This window comes from Dromiciops gliroides, chromosome 1 (assembly GCF_019393635.1).
Source record: "Dromiciops gliroides isolate mDroGli1 chromosome 1, mDroGli1.pri, whole genome shotgun sequence".
NCBI lineage: Eukaryota > Metazoa > Chordata > Mammalia > Microbiotheria > Microbiotheriidae > Dromiciops > Dromiciops gliroides.
Genome location: NC_057861.1, coordinates 353,937,391 through 353,955,598, shown reverse-complemented (window position 1 = coordinate 353,955,598; position 18,208 = coordinate 353,937,391). Strand labels below are relative to the sequence as shown.

The 18,208-nt window shown below is 35.3% G+C and overlaps 1 protein-coding gene across 6 annotated transcripts in view; it reads left to right on the top strand.

The window, feature by feature from the left end:
* Positions 1-18,208, top strand: part of CTNND2 (catenin delta 2) — a 1,127,657-nt gene that overhangs the window by 601,525 nt on the left and 507,924 nt on the right. For all 6 annotated transcript variants that reach the window (XM_043973915.1, XM_043973925.1, XM_043973939.1 and 3 more), the window contains one exon: positions 13,339-13,511. In XM_043973915.1, coding sequence (XP_043829850.1) covers positions 13,339-13,511 — 173 coding nt within the window. The remainder of the gene's footprint in view (positions 1-13,338; positions 13,512-18,208) is intronic.

Here is an 18,208-nt window from a genome sequence, read left to right as displayed (position 1 = left end):
GCTTCACACTTAAACAAAGATCCATTATTTTAAAATAAATATTCTTTCCAGTGATGCTGAATGAAAAAAAGTCATGGGATAAATTTTTCTCCAAACAATTAAAGTTGTGGGTCATCTGAAAGTAAATTAATAGGGTTATGGTAGATATGAATAAGTTATATTGTTTACTAGAACCATGAGAGCAGAAAATATATGTGACTGGAAATGGAGGTGGCTGTAGAAATGGTGGTGGCATGTAGAACCAGTGAGTGATAAGTAATAGACATGCTAAGTACTTGACTGGCATCCATTCATTGTCAAGATATCTAGCATAAGCCCTCCACCATATTGTGTGGCCACATTATGTAGAATTTGTAAAATTCTATGGAGATTTTTTAAATTTTAAAATGAACAAAATTTATACAAGATAAAAAGCTATGGATTGACTGCAGGCTGTGACTTCAGAGGAAGTTCGTACATTGATCACAGATTAGTTAAAGTATAGAAGTAGCAAGGGATCAAGTATATTGTCCACATAAGAACAAATGGTGACAAAGAAAAATAGTACAAATCTTTAATTACTTCTGAGAAATCAGTGTTAGATGAAACAAAATTACAAGGAACTGTTAGTTCTATATGAATGATGTCTACAAATAGGTGATTAACTATGTAGCATTGCATAAGGGTTTCACAACTTTTTCATAGAGTTTGGTTATAATGGAAATATGATGTTATTAATAGGTTATGCCATTGGGAAGAACATTTATATAGTGTTTGCTATAGATCCAGTAAAGGCTTCAAAATGTTATTGAATCAGATCACAGGAGACAAAAGCAAACATACTCAAGGCAAAAAAAAAGTTTTTTTTCCAGAGAAAATGCATTGCTTTTCAAGGTTTTCAATTTTTGTTCTTCATAACTAGTTTAAATGAAGTTTATTTGCCCTTCTACAGTTATTGATTATGGTGAACATAAATCTATCATATTTGTAGTGGTCACTAAGCTTTGTTTTTCATATGGAAAAAAAAGGTTATGTACTTGTTTTGTGCTTCTGGGCCATATTAAAGAAAGAGAAAGTATTGGTGAAAGTATCCAGATTAGTTGGTAATGCATCTGATCATCTTCTTCAAACATATTGGAGTAATGTGGCAAGAGTGGCAGGACTATGGGGTAACATTTAATGACCCACATGGCCAATAAAATTTTCAAGTGCCTTTGAAACTGCTCTTCTGGGTAATGAATTGAACTTTAAATATTCACTCTGATGTAGTAAATCTGAGTAAATTACTGTTGTTTGTTTTGCCTTTTAGTTATGTTGTCTCTACTGAGAGATAATAGTACAATGTACAGTGCTGCACTTGGTTCTAGTAGACAATAGTGTTTGAATCTGACCTCTGACACTTCCTAGCTATATGACTGTGGCCAAATCACTTAGCCACTTTGAGCCTGTTACCTCATTTGTAAAATGCAGATGATGATACTTACCTTATAAAGTTGTTCATGGGATCAAATAAGATAAGATAATTAAAGAACTTCTTAACCATATAGTAATAGGTAAGTAACAAATATTGAGTGGCATCTGTAAACTGGAGTAACTACATTAGTTAAACTGATTTAATTTAAAACCCTTTAAAACTGGAAACTAAGGTTATATGGTCTTGACAAAGATAGTTAAATTCTAATTTGCATTCAATTGTCCTGAATATCATAGACATGCAGATTGAATCAGAATTTTTGTCAGGTTGGATCTAATCATCCTCTATATATGAAAATAAAGACACAGGGTTTTGCCAAAATGAGCTTGATGACTTTAGAGTTGTTCCCCAGGCTGGTGGCACCTTCATATTTCTTCAAGGTGAATGGATATTTTTTGACTTTGTGACTTTGGTGAATTGCTTTTCTCTTCTTTGTAACTATGCAAATAAGGCAGATCTGGGGAGAAAATAGTAAATCTATACACATTTTAACTAAGTACCTTCTTCAGGCACCATGCTAATTGCTGGGAATACAAAGACTGTCAAAAGACAGTCCCTGGTCTCAAGGAGCTCCCAGTGTAATGGAGAAGACAACATGCAAACAACTACATATAAAACTATATACAAGACAAATCAGAGATAATAGAGGGAAGGCACTAGAATCAAGAGGAATCACTAAATGCTTCTTGTAGAAGGTGAGATTTTACTTGGGAATTGAAGGAAACCCAGGAAGCAATGAGGCAGAGATGAGGACTGAGAACAATCCAGTCCGCGGGGACAAGTAGTGAAAATGCCTATAGTCAGGACATAGAATGTCTTATATAAGGAATTTCATGAAGGCCATTGTCATTAGATTGCAGAGTATATCCAGAATATTTCCTTCCTGTGAAGGAAAAAATATGTGAATAAAGCCTTAAAAACAAATAAACAAAATGACTAGCCATTCAGAATCTATGAAGTAGTGTTAAAAGAAATGAAAATGGTCTATAAATCAAATGTTATTAGTGTTGTTTTTTTTTAATCAGGCGCTGTTTCAGTTCTTTTATGAATAAAGAGGCTTAAATAGGTCTTCATTTTTTGAATAAATACATTAATTACTTCAGTTCTTTGGATCTTTAGAAATAACAGCATTTCATATTACAACTTAATCATCATATTTTTTCATGACTTGATAGGGTAGTTAATTATTTTTTTCAGTTGTGAAAATCATTTTCATGTTCACACATACCATGTTCTCTATATGGTTTGCAAGATTCTGTCATTATATAACTATTTTCTGTTTTCATTGGCCTTTTAACAAGCATCAGATTTGATTGGCTCTTCCTGCCTTTGCACTGAATTCTTGGGAAAATAACAAACCATTTGTTTCTACCTCGTATCCTCAGTAGTCATTGATAACAATGGTGCTGTATTAGGAAAAAAAAATTATATACATGACAGCAAGAGCAAAGATTCTGAGATCTAGAATAGGAAGCGTACCTTAAATGTCACTTGTCCAAACCCCTCATTTTATAGCTGAAGTACTTAAGGCCCAGAGAGGTGAAGAGACTTGTCTGAGGTCACATAAGAAGGAGTTAATAGAAGCAGGAGATAAATTCAGATCCTCTGACTAAACCCAGTACACTTTACCTTGTTCTAAGTTTAAAGGAGAAGCAACCCTAATCAAGGTATTATCATCATCAGACGATGATGGTATCGGGTCTTAATCTGGCCCAGAGAGACTATAGGAAAGATGGAACACCATAAATATGGTTAAAGAATAGCTGTGTAACCTCCATAGAGCCATCTAATTATTATGAAGTGCCACAAAATATCTGTCATGGGACAGATGTTACAGCTAAAGCATACCAGAATGAACAACTCCAGAAAAATTTCCTTTGAACATATACAACTATCTAGATTGACATTGTATGTGGAGTGCTGAACTTCAAGTTAGGAAGCTTGGCTTGAAATTCTTTCTCTAACAGCATCTGTGACCAAGGAGAAAAAGTCCCTCACCCTCTCTGAGCCACATTTTCCTAATCTGTAAAAATGATGACACAGTAATCCTGGAAGGTAATTGCTATTATTAGCCCCATTGGAGGGATGAGGGAACTGAAGCAGCCAAAGGTTAAATGACTTTCCCAAGGTCAAATGACTAGTGAGTGTCTGAGTTTGGATTTGAACACAGGTCTATGTGACTTCGAGTCCAGTGCTCTATCCACTGTACTACTTAGTGGAAATAATGTGTGCATGAAAAAATATTGCAATGGGCTTTAGATGTCATGTTGTGAAGTCTATTTTTATTTCTAGATGCAATAGGGAATGCCTAAGGATTCTTGAACAGGGAAGTAACATGGTCAAATCTTTCTTTCTTTCTTTCTTTCTTTCTTTCTTTCTTTCTTTCTTTCTTTCTTTCTTTCTTTCTTTCTTTCTTTCTTTCTTTCTTTCTTTCTTTCTTCCTTCCCTCCTTCCTTCCTTCCTTCCTTTCTTTCCTTTCTTTCCTTTCTTTTTTGGTGGGGCAATAAGAGTTGTGACTTGCCCAGGGTCACACAGCTAGTAAGTGCCAAGTGTCTGAGACCGGACCTGAACTCAGGTTCTCCTGAATCCAGGGTCGGTGCTTTATCCACTGCACCACCTAGCTGCCCCCGTCAAATGTTTCTTGAGGAATATAATACTGCATAGAGGGAGAAGATACTGTAAGCAAGAGAAAGTAACTAGAAGATTATCATAGTAGCACAGTTGACAGGTAATGGAGGCTTCAACTAGGCTGTTGATCATTTAAATTTAAGAAGATGGATAAGAAAGTTTGCTTGAAGAGGGAAAATCAATAAAACCTGGCAGCTAATTAATGTAACCATATAATATAATCTTTTTGAGTTGGCTATAGTTATTTTAAATTACAAGATATGTATTGATCAAAGTCAGTCAGTTGTAAGGCACTAAAATTCTAGCTAGCTAGTCTGTCTAAAATATCTAATGAGTGGTTGCCAACAAATTATAAGCTTTAGCAAGAGTTTAGACTTTTAAGCATTTATTAAGGAGAATAAGAATTTGGTGAAGAGAGAAAGGCCTAGATTCATCTATCTATCTTAGGGAGCTACAGTTCTCCTGCTCTGCTCTCCATGAGAGTCCTGACGAAAAAGCGCGAGAGTGCCAGCCTCACCCCCTCTTCCTCCCACAAGCAAATGTCACTTCCTGATGCCAAAGAAAAGTCAGGTCTTGCCCTCAAGTGCCTTCTCCTCATGGCGGAGTTTTCCTACAGTAAGTCTCTAGAAGATAGTGTCATTCCAATCGTTACACAATCAATATTGATTAGGTACTTAATATATGAGCCAGGAGGACAGGTAGGTGGTACAGTGGATAGATCTGTAAAATGATGGTGAAGGAAATGGCAAAGTACTCTACTATCTTTGCCAAGAAAACTCTAAATAGGGTCATGAAGAGTCAGACATGACTGAAATGACTGAACAACAACAAATATGAGGCAGGCACTGAGGATATAAACAGAGGCAAAAGATAGTCCTCGCACTTGAGGAATTCACTATCTAATGATTAAAGAAATAATTACAAAAGAGTAACAGTTTCAATTATGTCAGAACCAGCATTTTGTTTTGTGGGTTTTTTGGCAGGGCAATGAGGGTTAAGTGACTTGCCCAAGGTCATATAGCCGGTAAGTGTCAAGTGTCTGAGGCCGGATTTGAACTCAGGTCTTCCTGAACCTGTGGCCAGTGCTTTATCCACTGTGCCACCTTACTGCCCAGAACCAGCATTTTTGAAGAGCATATATTGTGCCTTTGATTTAAATTTTATTTTATTATTATTTTTTTGCAAGGCAATGAGGGTTAAGCGACTTGCCCAGGGTCACATGGCTAGTAAGTGACAAGTGTCTGAGGTCAGATTTGAACTCAGGTCCTCCTGAATCCAGGGCCACTGCTTTATTCACTGCACCACCTAGATGTCACAATTTAAATTTTATTTTGAAGATGGTAAAATGATCATGTCAGTATCCCGTAGTGAGAACCTCATAGTTTCCAATAGGTAATCTTACTGCTATATTTAGAAAACAGAAAATGAATTAACATGCAAACTGCACACCCTGGAAGCAACAGCAGGGGAAGAATAGGCATCTGCTTAAGGATGATCAATAATTTAAGCACATACCTATCTATCTTGCTCTGTAGTGGCTTTTGTTGTTGTTTAACATCTGTGTTTTGACCTTATCTTATTGAAGTTTTAAGTGGCCTTGATGGCCTGTTTCTATACAGAACCTCAGAGAGGTATAGTAAGGATAGAACTTAGCCATGGCACATCCTTAGCATCTCCTTTCTTCTCTTGTTTAATACCTACTATATCAACAGTAGGCTTTGAAACTGACCCCTTAAAAATACTCAAAGGAAAACCACCTTGGTGACTACTAGAAGGTGTATGGGGCAGGCCTGGCCCAGTAGTATCCTCTTAGTATAGGTTTGATACTGGGATTAATTGAGGCACTTACACGTTATTACAGCAATAAGAGGTGATTTACTTTCCTGTAACATGGCAAGCTAGAAGTTAGAACAAGCTAGAAGGAACGTAACTTCTGTAGTCACTGTTATGGTTATTGTTATTCAGTCATTTCAGTTGTGTCTGACTCTTTGTGACTACATTTGAGATTTTCTTGACAGGGATATTGGAATGGTTTGCTATTTCCTTCTCCAGTTCATTTTACAGATAAGTAACTGAGGCAAGGATGGTTAAATGACTTCCCCAGGGTCACACAGCTAGTATCTGAGGGTGGATTTGAACTCAGGTTTTCCTGATTCTAGGTCTAGCATTCTAATCACTGTACCATCTAACTGCCCATCACTGTAGTTGCAACCTCCCTTGATTCCATCTGGAAACATCTACACAGTAGAGCAGGATCTAATGATTCATGTGGTCTTCAAATTTCATCTATCAAGTTAGATGGTCTCACATGAGTGGGATTTTTCAATCTCCTTAGGAGAACAAAAGCTGTGTTGACAGGCATGCACCAATCAGATCTAAGAGAAAATTTTTTTGCCTCATAGGGAAAACAAATATTTGTTGGAGGGAAATCGGGGAGGGCACCCAAGCGTATTCCTGATATGTAGTCCCTTGTGAACATGTCAATTCTTTATGGCTCAAGAATGCCTTTACTAAATCATTTACTAAATATCTACTTTTTGCAAAACATCATACTAGGTTCTTGGGAGATAATTACAAAAAAAAATCAAACTCCTTATTCTCAAGGAGTTCACATGAGGCAAAGTACCTGCATACAGATAAGTTTAAAGGAAGGGTAAAGCACTAAGGGCTAGGGAAGGGAAGGTTACAGGCAAGAAAGACCTCTAATAGCATATGATACTTGAACAGTTTTAAATGATAAGAGGCAGAAGTGAGGAGGTAGAGCCTTCCAGTCATGGGAGACAGTCTCTACAAAGGAGCAGAAATGTGAGATGTGATACCATGTACAGTGAACAATAATCCAATCTGCCTGAAACTTGGAGTTAGTGGATGAGTTCCAGGATGTTTATAATCATCTCTAGGTGACTAGGGTTGTTTCCAGATGTTAGGTATGAGCTGAAGATAGCCCAAGAGACCTGATCTCTAGGTTCACATAACATCCTCTGAGAGGCAATTTTGGACAATGGAAAGAGTCCTAACTCTGAGACCCAATACCACCTCTGGGATGGTTACTACCTATGTGCCAACCTTCCTAGATCTTAGGTTCACAACCTGTAAAAGGAAAGGGTTGTAGAGCTGGCTTCTGAGGCCCCTTCCAGCTCTAGCACTGTGATTCAGTTGCCAAAGTCAAGTGGAAAATTAAATCAGACCCATGAATTAGTCTTCTCTAATTACTGCTACAGTAGTCATAATGCAGCTCAAAAGGGAGTCCAACTTTCCAAGTAATAAACACCTTTAAACTATCACTTACTGTAAAAAGTTTAGATTTTTTGAAGTTATGGAATTCAATATAATCATTTTTCTTTTGGGAAAGACTATAGCTATTTTTTTAGTGAGGCAATTGGGGTTAAGTGACTTGCCCAGGGTCACACAGCTAGTAAGTTTTAAGTGTCTGAGGCTGGATTTGAAATCAGGTACTCCTGACTCCAGAGCTGGTGCTCTATCCACTGTGCCATCTAGCTGCCCCGACTATAGCTATTTTAAAGCATTGGACAATACAAAGATGAAGCCATTTAGCTCAGCTAACAGTGGATGATATGAAGCCTTTGGTTGTGATCCGCTTATTAACTGTGCACAGAGAAAAACTTTGGTGTCAAATTGTATCCTTAGTTCCAGTCAGTTTCTGACCATTTATTGGTCACAAGGGGAAGGAAAGGAAAAACTATGGTTAGTGTAGTACAATCCCAGTATCCCTGCTAGGGAGAAAACTTAAGCAATATATTGTACTGGTGAAATTGGCAAGGGAGAGCCTGGGGGAGGTTTTTCAGTAACATCTGTCTTCATGTCCTAGGAGCATTTTTTAAAAATTATTACAAATTCAATATAAATAGATGTAATCCCCTTTGGAATTATGGACTAAAATAGACCAAGACTATAATGACTCAGTTGGAAATGAAACCATTTATGGGGTGTACTATATTTTAAGGCATAATTATACTCATTAGCAGAATGAAACTTACATATACCTAGGTATGTCTCTTATAAAGCACCAACCAGGAACTGCCTCCCTCCTCAATACACCAAACTGCCACTTGAGGATTTTCCTTCTTCTTTTTTCCTTTACCTTTCCATCTCTCCTTCCCCTTCATCAATGGAGACATTGTTGCTGCTGCCAGGGAATGTTCTTCCTCACCTTAACCACCCCCATGTAGTTCTTAGTGTCATTTTGCTGGGACAGTTGGCAATAGGTCTAAAGTAGTAGTGTGAGTTCTAGAAGAGGGGAATGGGAAGAAGAGAGAAAGGAAAACACACTAGCCACTGTCTAGCACTCAGTTTCTTTTTTAAATCATAATCTGATATAGGTTATATATGCACAATCACATTAAACATAGCTCTGCATTAGTCATGTTGTGAAAGAAGTTATCAGAATAAGAGGGGAAAACCTCAAAAAACAAAAAGAAAACAAAAACAAAAGTAAAAATAGTATGGTTTAATCTGCATTCAGAATCCACAGTTCTATTTTCTGCATGTGAAGAATATTTTCAATCATGGGTCCTTTGGAATTGTCTTGGATCATTGTATTGCTGAGAAGAGCTGTCTATCACAATTGATCATGACACATTGTTGCTGTTATTATAGCACTCAGTTTCTGGTCTCTTACTAGAAGGAAAGGAAAAGGTCTTTATTTTTAGGAAGAGGAAGATAAAGGCTTTTGCTCCATAGATGAATGATCTATACTCAACATTTTTTACTTTATTCTTTATCCCTAAATATCCATCACTGCTTCTTACACCAGAAACCCATCCTTTCCTCCTCATTTTCATCCCCTTTCCCCATCTCTTATCCTTCCCCTTCCTCAGATGCTACCTTTCCCCAGTTCCCAATCCATAGCCTCAAGTTGAGTGAAGCCACAATCAGGGACTTGGAGATAGTGGAATCTTCTCTCCAGCAGATGGAAGATCATATGGGAAATATAAATAAATCATGGCATCCTGAACATAATCCCATATTGAAATATTTCTAGTTAGGGTCCATTAGTAAAGTACATAAGATGCATTTTAAAACAGCAGTTTATAAACAGGACTATAAACCTAATCATCAGGCGTATCATTATTTGGAAGAGGAGAACTGCATTGGAAGTTCAAATACTTAATTTATGATTGAATTTCTGGAATAAATTAAGAGTAGCCATATAAAGGAAAGAACTCCAGATTTAGAGTGAGAAGATATAGGGTGAAGTCCATGTTCTTACAGTAACTTGTTTTATAACCCTAGAAAGGTTTAGCTTCTCTAAGAATATTTCTTCATCTATAGAATGGATATAATTATACTAGCACTATTTAACCTATAGGTAATTGTGAGGAAAATTTCCTTATAAATGCAAAAATTCTATGTTATTATTATTATTAATACTTATTGGGGTAGTTTTATAAACAAATTTAGCCAGCCTAGTTAGCCACCCAATTTTTGAATCCCAGAAATGTTATAGATTTTGAAATACATAGTCTCATTTAACCCTAATTATTTTTTAAATCACTCAGTCTTGAGTAGGAAAATCTTATGTAGAAAAATAAATATACTGAAATATAGCAAATAGCTAGCTAAATAATGCAACATATACCTCTTCCATTTGAGTGTATTAATCTTAAGATCTCAAATCCTTTCCAATTAATGATTTTATCTCTGGCAGTCATGGTTTGCAGTGGTGAGTATAGGCTGAAACAGAGCAGGAGAAATCCTCTACCTCCCAATGTGTCTTCCTATTCCTCATCTCCTGAATTCTATACTGCTCCTCACCATCCGGGGGAAAGAAAAATGTATTCTTATGCTAGCCACAGAGGAAAGGGGGGGGAACAAGGAGCATTCAATGAGTTTGACTCCAAATTAAAGAATTTTAGAGCTAGAAAAAAAACATTTAGTCCAATCACCTCATTTTATTTTTTTTTGTGGGGCAATGGGGGTTAAGTGACTTGCCCAGTTTCACACAGATAGTAAGTGTCTAGTAAGAGGCCAGATTTGAACTCAGGTCCTCCTGAATCCAGGGCCAGTGCTCTATTCACTGTGCCATCTAGCTGCTCCCCAATCATCTCACTTTACTGATGAGGAAACTGAGGCCCAGAGAAGTACAATGACTTCTCCATGGTCACAGGGGTATGTTAGCGGCAAAAATATAGTGTATGGTATTGGAGAAAATGGAAATGAAAGTCAGTAAATCTGGGTTTGAATCAATGGGGCATAAACAGAAGAGTAGTAGATGTGGAGTCAGAGAATCTGTTTGTTGGCCAACTCTGCCACTTCCATGTTGTGTGATTTCTGTCAAGTCACAAAAACTTCATGGGCTTCAATTTCCTCATCTGTTAAGTGAAGTCTCTTTCCATCCTAAATCTAGTAATCTAGGAATCCAAGATCTTGTATTTGCTCACAAATTGACCTTGTGTTGGAATAAATGCAGATTTGTTTTATCCAAATCTCAGCTATTGTTATTATGTACCTCTTCTATATAAGACAGCCTGGCCTTATCACCACCACCACCATCATCATTATTGTAAATCAATCCTTTGAAAATTGCAGTACATTTGTCCATATAAACCATGGTATACCTAAAAGCTAAATTCCTAAGCTATCCAACAAAAAATTATTCAATTCAAAACATATTTTATTATAGCATGATTTTAAAATGAGATAAATTAATTGGCTAAATTACATGACTTCATTACAATTCCCTTCACCGTGTTTCAAAGTTTGAAAGGCAATCAGAAGCTAGAAAAAGATATATAAATCCTCAAGAGGGTACATAAAATGATACTGTTCAAGGCACTGAAAAATTCTTTCAGTGAAGTATTCTATATAATGTCAAATTTGGACATTCACCTTGACATCTAAAGCCATATTTTAAGAAAGAGAAATCAAGAATGAAATTATAAGCTTAGTCACTACCTGCTACTAGAATTGGCACTATTGTGTGAAGTATCAGAAATGGTGTCAAGGACAGAATAGTTCTTGCAGGTACAATTTCTTTCTTGCACTGGAAAGTGACTCCTTTGCATTATGATTGAAATAATTTGAGGAAATTTACATTGCAAGGTTATGCTTCACCTCTACCCCTTCTGAAATGGTAATCACTCTCATTTCTCTTCTTTTTTGACCTGTTGATGAGCATTAAATTCATTTTAGAAAAGACCATTATCAATATCAAAATCTTTTTTGTGTTTATATGTCTCAACCCATCTATCCATCTATGTTCTTGCTCTATCCCTGTGTTTCTCACCCCCTCTTTCTTTTTCCCTCCCTCTCCCGCCCTCTGTCTTGTTTCTCTCTCTCTGTCCTCTCTCTCTTGTCTCTGTCTTCTCTCTGTGTCTGTGTCCCTGTCTCTGTCTCTCTCTGTCTGTCTCTCTCTGTCTGTTTCTCTCTGTCTTGCTCCCTGTCTGTCTGTCTCTCTCTGTCTCTGTCTCTGTCTCTGTCTCTCTCTCTCTCTCTCCCTTGCCCATATAGTTCAACATATCCTTGAATAGGAATCCTTCTTTACAATATCCTGGCATACATGTCATCTACTTGACATCACTTAAAGACATCCAGCAGACATCCAATGATAGGCAACTCATTACTTCTAGGGGCTAAACTTTGAAAGCTATCATTATTAAGACATTTTTCCTTCCATCAAATTGAAAACTGACCCTTTGCAACTTCTCTCTTCTAATCCATACTTCATATCACTGCTAGAATCATCATTTTTATTTTAACATGGAGATCTGGTCATGTTATTTGACATTCAAAATTCTTTAGTAAGTTCACTATGACCTTCCTAGTGAAGCTCAAATTTATTTTACTGGCATTCGAGGACTCCATTATTAGGTACCACCATATTTTTCTCAGTCTTCTCATATTATTACTCTCTACACATTCTAAATACTAGTCAGATTGAATAGTTTTCTAACCACCCAACAAGAACCCTGCCTTAGCAACACTTCCATGCCTTAGTTTAGGCTTGTTCCCTGTGCTGAAATTCCCTATCTATCTTTTTGTGCGGAACTATCTGTTCTTTAGTCCATTAACAAATCTTCTGAGAAACCTTCCTTCATCCCCCCTTTTTGGCAAAGACTTCACTCAGCCCTCACAAAATACTGTTTTATAATTTTCTAATTCAATTATCATGTAACTGTGATTTATAGCTATCTCTATTGTATCATTATACTGTGATCTCCTCAAACCCAAGGATGGTTTTGCATTTATGGGATTGTTTTGTTTTGGTTTGTTTTGGTTTGATTTTCTGCCTCTCCTTGTATCCCCAGGACTTAGCCCGGTCCCTAGAACATAGTAGACACTTAATGAATGCCTGTTGCTTTGCCTGACTATCATCTCTCTACTAAGGTTGTGGGCTTGTTAAGAATGAGTATTGTGTCCTATATAAACTTTTCATCTTCCCCCAGAATCTAGCATAGTGCTCTGTACACAGTAGGTATTTAATAAATCTTTGTTCATTGACTGATTTGAGTATACACAATGATTGTAAGTGGTGGTATCATTCAGCAAGCTTCTTATTCAAGTATTCCTTAAGAATGTAATATTTTTTTAGGTAGACATCATGATAAAATGATTAGGCAAGTAGAGTGATTCTTATCTCTTCATCATCACAGTAGTTTGGACAATCCCCATGTTGAACACTATTTCCTCTCAGATTTCATACTGTGTTTTGCTGAGATGGAAAAGATAAGATAATAAACTAGTCAGATTAGTGATATTTAAGTGGGTTTTTACTGCATAAAGAGCTCTTGATATTTTCAAAGTTGTCATGTCTGTGGACACTGAAGTGTTACATTACCCCTTTACATTGCAGAAATTATCACTGATTGGTATTATTTAAGGATGAAGGCCAGATGATTGTTTTACCTCTCTGCTCATTGAATTAAATAGATATAATTAAGGATATTAAATTTAGGAAGCATATAGTATAGGATATACTTTCAAATGAAAATGATTTATGATAATGTAAGAACCAATAAAATTATTCATTTTCCAATTAACTTCACTGTTAAAACTTTCTCCATGTTGGTCAGCATTGGAATAATTTTAAATACTTATTTTTTGTAACTTTTAAAACCTATAAAAGATATAACTTAAGTCCTAGGATTCAAATCAACTATACAGTTTGATTTTAGTTCTTAGAGTCAAAGACTTAGATGGCCAGAATCGTGTGCATATGATAATTCCAGGCTACTCTAAATAATACATGTCATTTCTGCTTCACCCTCACTGACTGCTCCAAATTACTTTCAATTCAGGGCCCAGCCTTCTCTCCCAGAGTGCACTTCAGCTCAATTCCAAACCTGAAGGGTCTTTCCAGTACTCAGCCAGCTACCATAGCAACCAGACCCTTGCCCTGGGTGAAACAACACCTTCCCAACTCCCAGCTCGAAGCAGTCAAGCCAGAGCTGCTATCCAGAGCTTCAGCCAGGTAGGTGTCTAGGGGAATGGTGCACACCTAGGTCACACACACACACACACACACACACACACACAAATACACTTCAACTATATTTCTTGAGGGGGTGGAGGGAGTTTGTTGCATGTTTATAAATGTATATGCTTATTTATATCTGATTTTTTTCTATTGGGGAAATGGAAAGGAATAAGCATTTATATAGTGCCTACTGTGTGCCTGGCACTGTGCTAAGTGCTTTACAAATATTATCTCATTTGATATTAGATATCTTGAATAAATTAGTAAAGATAATTCTGAATGTTATAATTTAAGGTCTATCATAAAATATGATTATAAAATGAAACTAAATTACAATAAAAACAAGTCTAATTTATAACAATCTACTTTAACCTATCAGTTTAGAATATATATGTATTATACTTATTACTTTCCATTTATTCATGTTTCTATGTTATATATACACACATCCAGGGAAAGCATATACAACTATATAGACATGTATGAAATCCATCTTACTGGTAAATATAAGTGAGTACTTGATTACTAATATTTTTAGATTTTCCATATCAGTTTCTTGGATACAATGTTTTTCCATAAGACTGTCACTGATGAATTGTTTGATTCACGTTTCTAACCCCATTCTCCCTTTAATCCCAGTGTTTTTATTGCATGGTTTTGCATTGTGGGTTACTCTTTTAGGAATTCATATGTCACATTATTGCAGAACTATACAGGTACATAGAAAGATAGATAAAGATACATTGAATATATCTTATATAAACATATATATTCAATTTGAATATATGTGTGTTTGTATGTTATTATTGTTGTTGTTCAGTTATTTTTTCAGTAGTGTATGACTCTTCATGACCCTATTTGGGGTTTTCTTGGCAAAGATACTGGAGTAGTTTGCCATTTCCTTCTCCAGATCATTTTACAGATGGGGAAATTGAGGCAAAGAGGCTCAAGTGACTTGCCCAGGGTTACAAAACTAGTGTCTTAGACAAAACTTGGACTTGGAAAGATGAGTCTTTCTGACTTCAGATTGGGCACTCTAACCATTGTTGCCACCTAACTGCCCTATATGTGTCTGTATATGGCTGTGTGTGTGTATGTGAGTGTGTGTGTATAGACACACATTCTTATACACATATATGTATATACACATACATATGTACATATATATTCAATGTGAGGCCTTACATTGAAAGTAATTTGTAGAATCCACCCAGGAAAAAGAATCTGAAAGAAAAAGAAACATTCTTTTCCAAATCTAGTTTATATAAAACACAAACATAAATGAATTTATTTTGTTACATGAAAAAGAGAGGCTATCATAAATAGAAAATCAAAATGATATAACTGAAGAATCTGAAAACTGTTTTTGCTTAAAGTAAAATTTAACATTGTTTAAGCTGATTTTTTCCTATCAGATATTGCTTTATGATGTGTGCAAAGCATGGTTTAGTTGAAATATATTTTGGAGTATTAAGCAAATGGCCAGCAAATGTAATCATCTTGAAGTTAAATTGTTCAAATAATATGGCTACTATTAAAACTAGTTGTTAGTATGATAAATTAACTCCAAATTTGTTTTTTTTAAAGACATTGGTTATGAAAAGATGTTACTAATGTAGCTTTAATTCAGATCTCTGCATTTCACTTTCCCATGCTAATACTATAACACTTTTAAAAACCTACAAAAACTTAAGTAGTTATCTGATTTTATGCAAATTTACCAGGACCTTTGAATAGAGTCCAGCATGTAAAAGAATACTGAATATGCAAAAGAAGACCTGTGACTCAAGAAAGTCTCTGCTACTTACTAAGTGCGACTTCTATGACTATGAGCAACTTCTTTAACCTTTCTGGGTCACATTTTCTTCATATGAGAAAGGAATTGAAATAGAAATTCTTTAAAGTACTTCTCAACTCTAAATGCTATGATTTTTTTTTTCATTTGATATTACCCTCTCTTCTACCTGCTTTTTTCTTCAAAAACTTGCAGGTTTTTTTTATTGCAATGCATTTTCCCTTTTTTCTATTTCCTCTGTATGAATGATTAACGTATAATCATAAAATTTTATATACTCAGTAAATGGGTTTTTTCCTTGAGCTCCAAATTATTATTCTTCTAAATTCAGTTGCTAATATAAACTAATTTGCATTGTTTATTTTAGCAATCTGAGTATTTTCACTTGTGGTATCCTATGACCAGATCTTTCTCCTGCATATTGACTTCCTGGTCTCCCTAGTTAACTTCAAGTTTAACAAAAATGACCAACTTCTTCAACAAGCCTTTCCCAATTTCTGTTGATATTAACGCTTTCTCTCAATTGATTGTGTCCAAATGTATGTGTGTGTATAATATGAAATTCTACTGTTATCATATTTCTTCTTGAAAAATCTCTATGGTTCTCTGGGGAAGCCTTAGACCAATATCTCACAGTAGTATCAAAATGTGTGTATACATATATACACACATATGTGTGTATATATACATATGTGCATACAAAATTTATATGTGTATACACATATGGAGATCATCAAAAGAGGGGAAGAATGGATTATTTAATTCAAATTAATAAATAAAACTTAATTGATTTTAAATAAATATTAAAACACTTGTACATATATGCATAAGTGTAAATATTTGTGTGTATGTGTGTGCAAATACATACATACTCATATATTTTTTTCATTACCCTGTGACTAACCTCATAAAAAATATTTTTTTTTTCATTTAGAAAAGGAAGTACTTAGAAAATAAATGTGTTTTCCAAAGCTGTTTTCAAAAACCTTTCCATGTTGGTAGAAATAGTCACATATGCCACTTCCTGGGCAAAATCTTCAAGAAACAGGGAGTCATTTATTTCAAGGTGTGTTTGGTTGGTTTTTACATAAAGGGAAAGAAGAGAGCATGAGAAAAATAGATAATTATACATGGAATTATACACCATAAAAATGACTAGATAGATTTTGATACTACCATGTGATATTGTTCTAAGACTGTGTTGGAGAACCCTAGTGATTTCTCCGAGAAGAAATATGATAACAGTAAAATGTTATACAATTTACACTCATTATATTTGCTATCATTTCATTGTATAATGTCTCAAATAGTCAGTAGACTCTAACATGACAAAGACAGTTATGATTTTCTTTCTTGAATACCATTTGATTAAAAGGTGAAAGCTTTAGTCATCAATTGAAGACTCTGAGACCATTAGGCAGACAGAACTTTCTTTTCCTCATGGACATCCTTCAAATACACTACTGATCATCTAAAGTAGCCCATTATTTCTTCCTGAATTTCCCTGGAAACACTTTTTTCCATTTATTTCTTAACGAGGTAGGTGCTTTCAAAGTTCTAGGGATTTCCCTCTGGAAAGCTTTCTCTACCAGAACATATCAACATCTGCTTTGTACCTTAGAGTTGTAAAGACCCACCTGGGAGACAAAGTCATGTCATTTACACAGTCTCACAGTCATTGTGTGACTGAGAAAGAACTTGAAGGCAGGTCTACTGGACTGGAAGTTAGCCCTCCAGTGACTGTGTCATGCCACTTCTCTCCACTCAGTTTTTTTGTTGGTTTGTTTCTTATTTTATTTTGGTTTTTTGTTTGTTTGTTTGTTTTGGTTTTTGTTATGATCATCTTTAAAAGAAACAAGTAAAGAGTTGGATAGCTTCCGTTTTCTAGTGTACTGGACCATTATTCTGAGTCTAATAAGGACATAGGACTTCAGTCTTATTTTTATGTTTAAATTCAAAGGGCACTTAATGCCACAGACATTTTTCTAACCGTAGACTATGTACTCTGACTAGGTACTCTGGTAGGCACCTAGCATAGAAAAACTAAAAATAAAAACTGTTCCTGCACTGAAGGAGCAAATTTATTGAGTAGAAATGGGGCTCAAATTTTTCTAAGCATCCCAAGACATGCAGATAATTGAATCAATGAAAATATGACCTCCTTACTATTTTTCAAATACTTATTTTCATTTTTACAGGATCATTGTCCTGTAAAGGAACCAATAAAGATTGTTTTTTTCTTTTTTTTAACATTCAGCTCACTGATAATAAGATCAATCAAACCTGTTATATGGGTAATATAGAAACAGTCAATAGAAAAATGAAAAACTCAGTTCATTTTAAGTTATTGTTTTTCAGCCACAGACAGCCATTATAAAAAATAAGTATACCCTTACAACAGGCAGTACAGATATTCTCTGGAATAATGAGGCATTTTTCAGATAACAATGATAAGAATAGTTTTATTATTAACCATGAGAAGACTTGAAGATGCAACTGATTCAAGAGAAAATCTCCCTAATCTTATTGATAACATTTCAGAAAAATGTATACTTATCTTGAGTCAGTTTACAGACAGAAATCCAAATGAGATCATTCATAAGATAAAAGTCAAGCTGGTATTAGTGGCATGTGACACTTCACTAATTCCAGAGATAATTAAATGAAATAGAAATTCAAAATGATGTTTTGAATGTTCCTTTAATTTTATTCTTTTATTTGTATTTATTTTTGTCAGTGTTCTTGATATCTAACAAAGAAACACAATTAAGCAAAATTAATCAAACTATTGGCCATGTCTGATACCATATGTTATATTTCATATCCATAATGTCCCACCTCTCTTTCAGAGCACGGTGGATAGCATGCTGACTGTAGAGCTAGGAAGACACAAGTC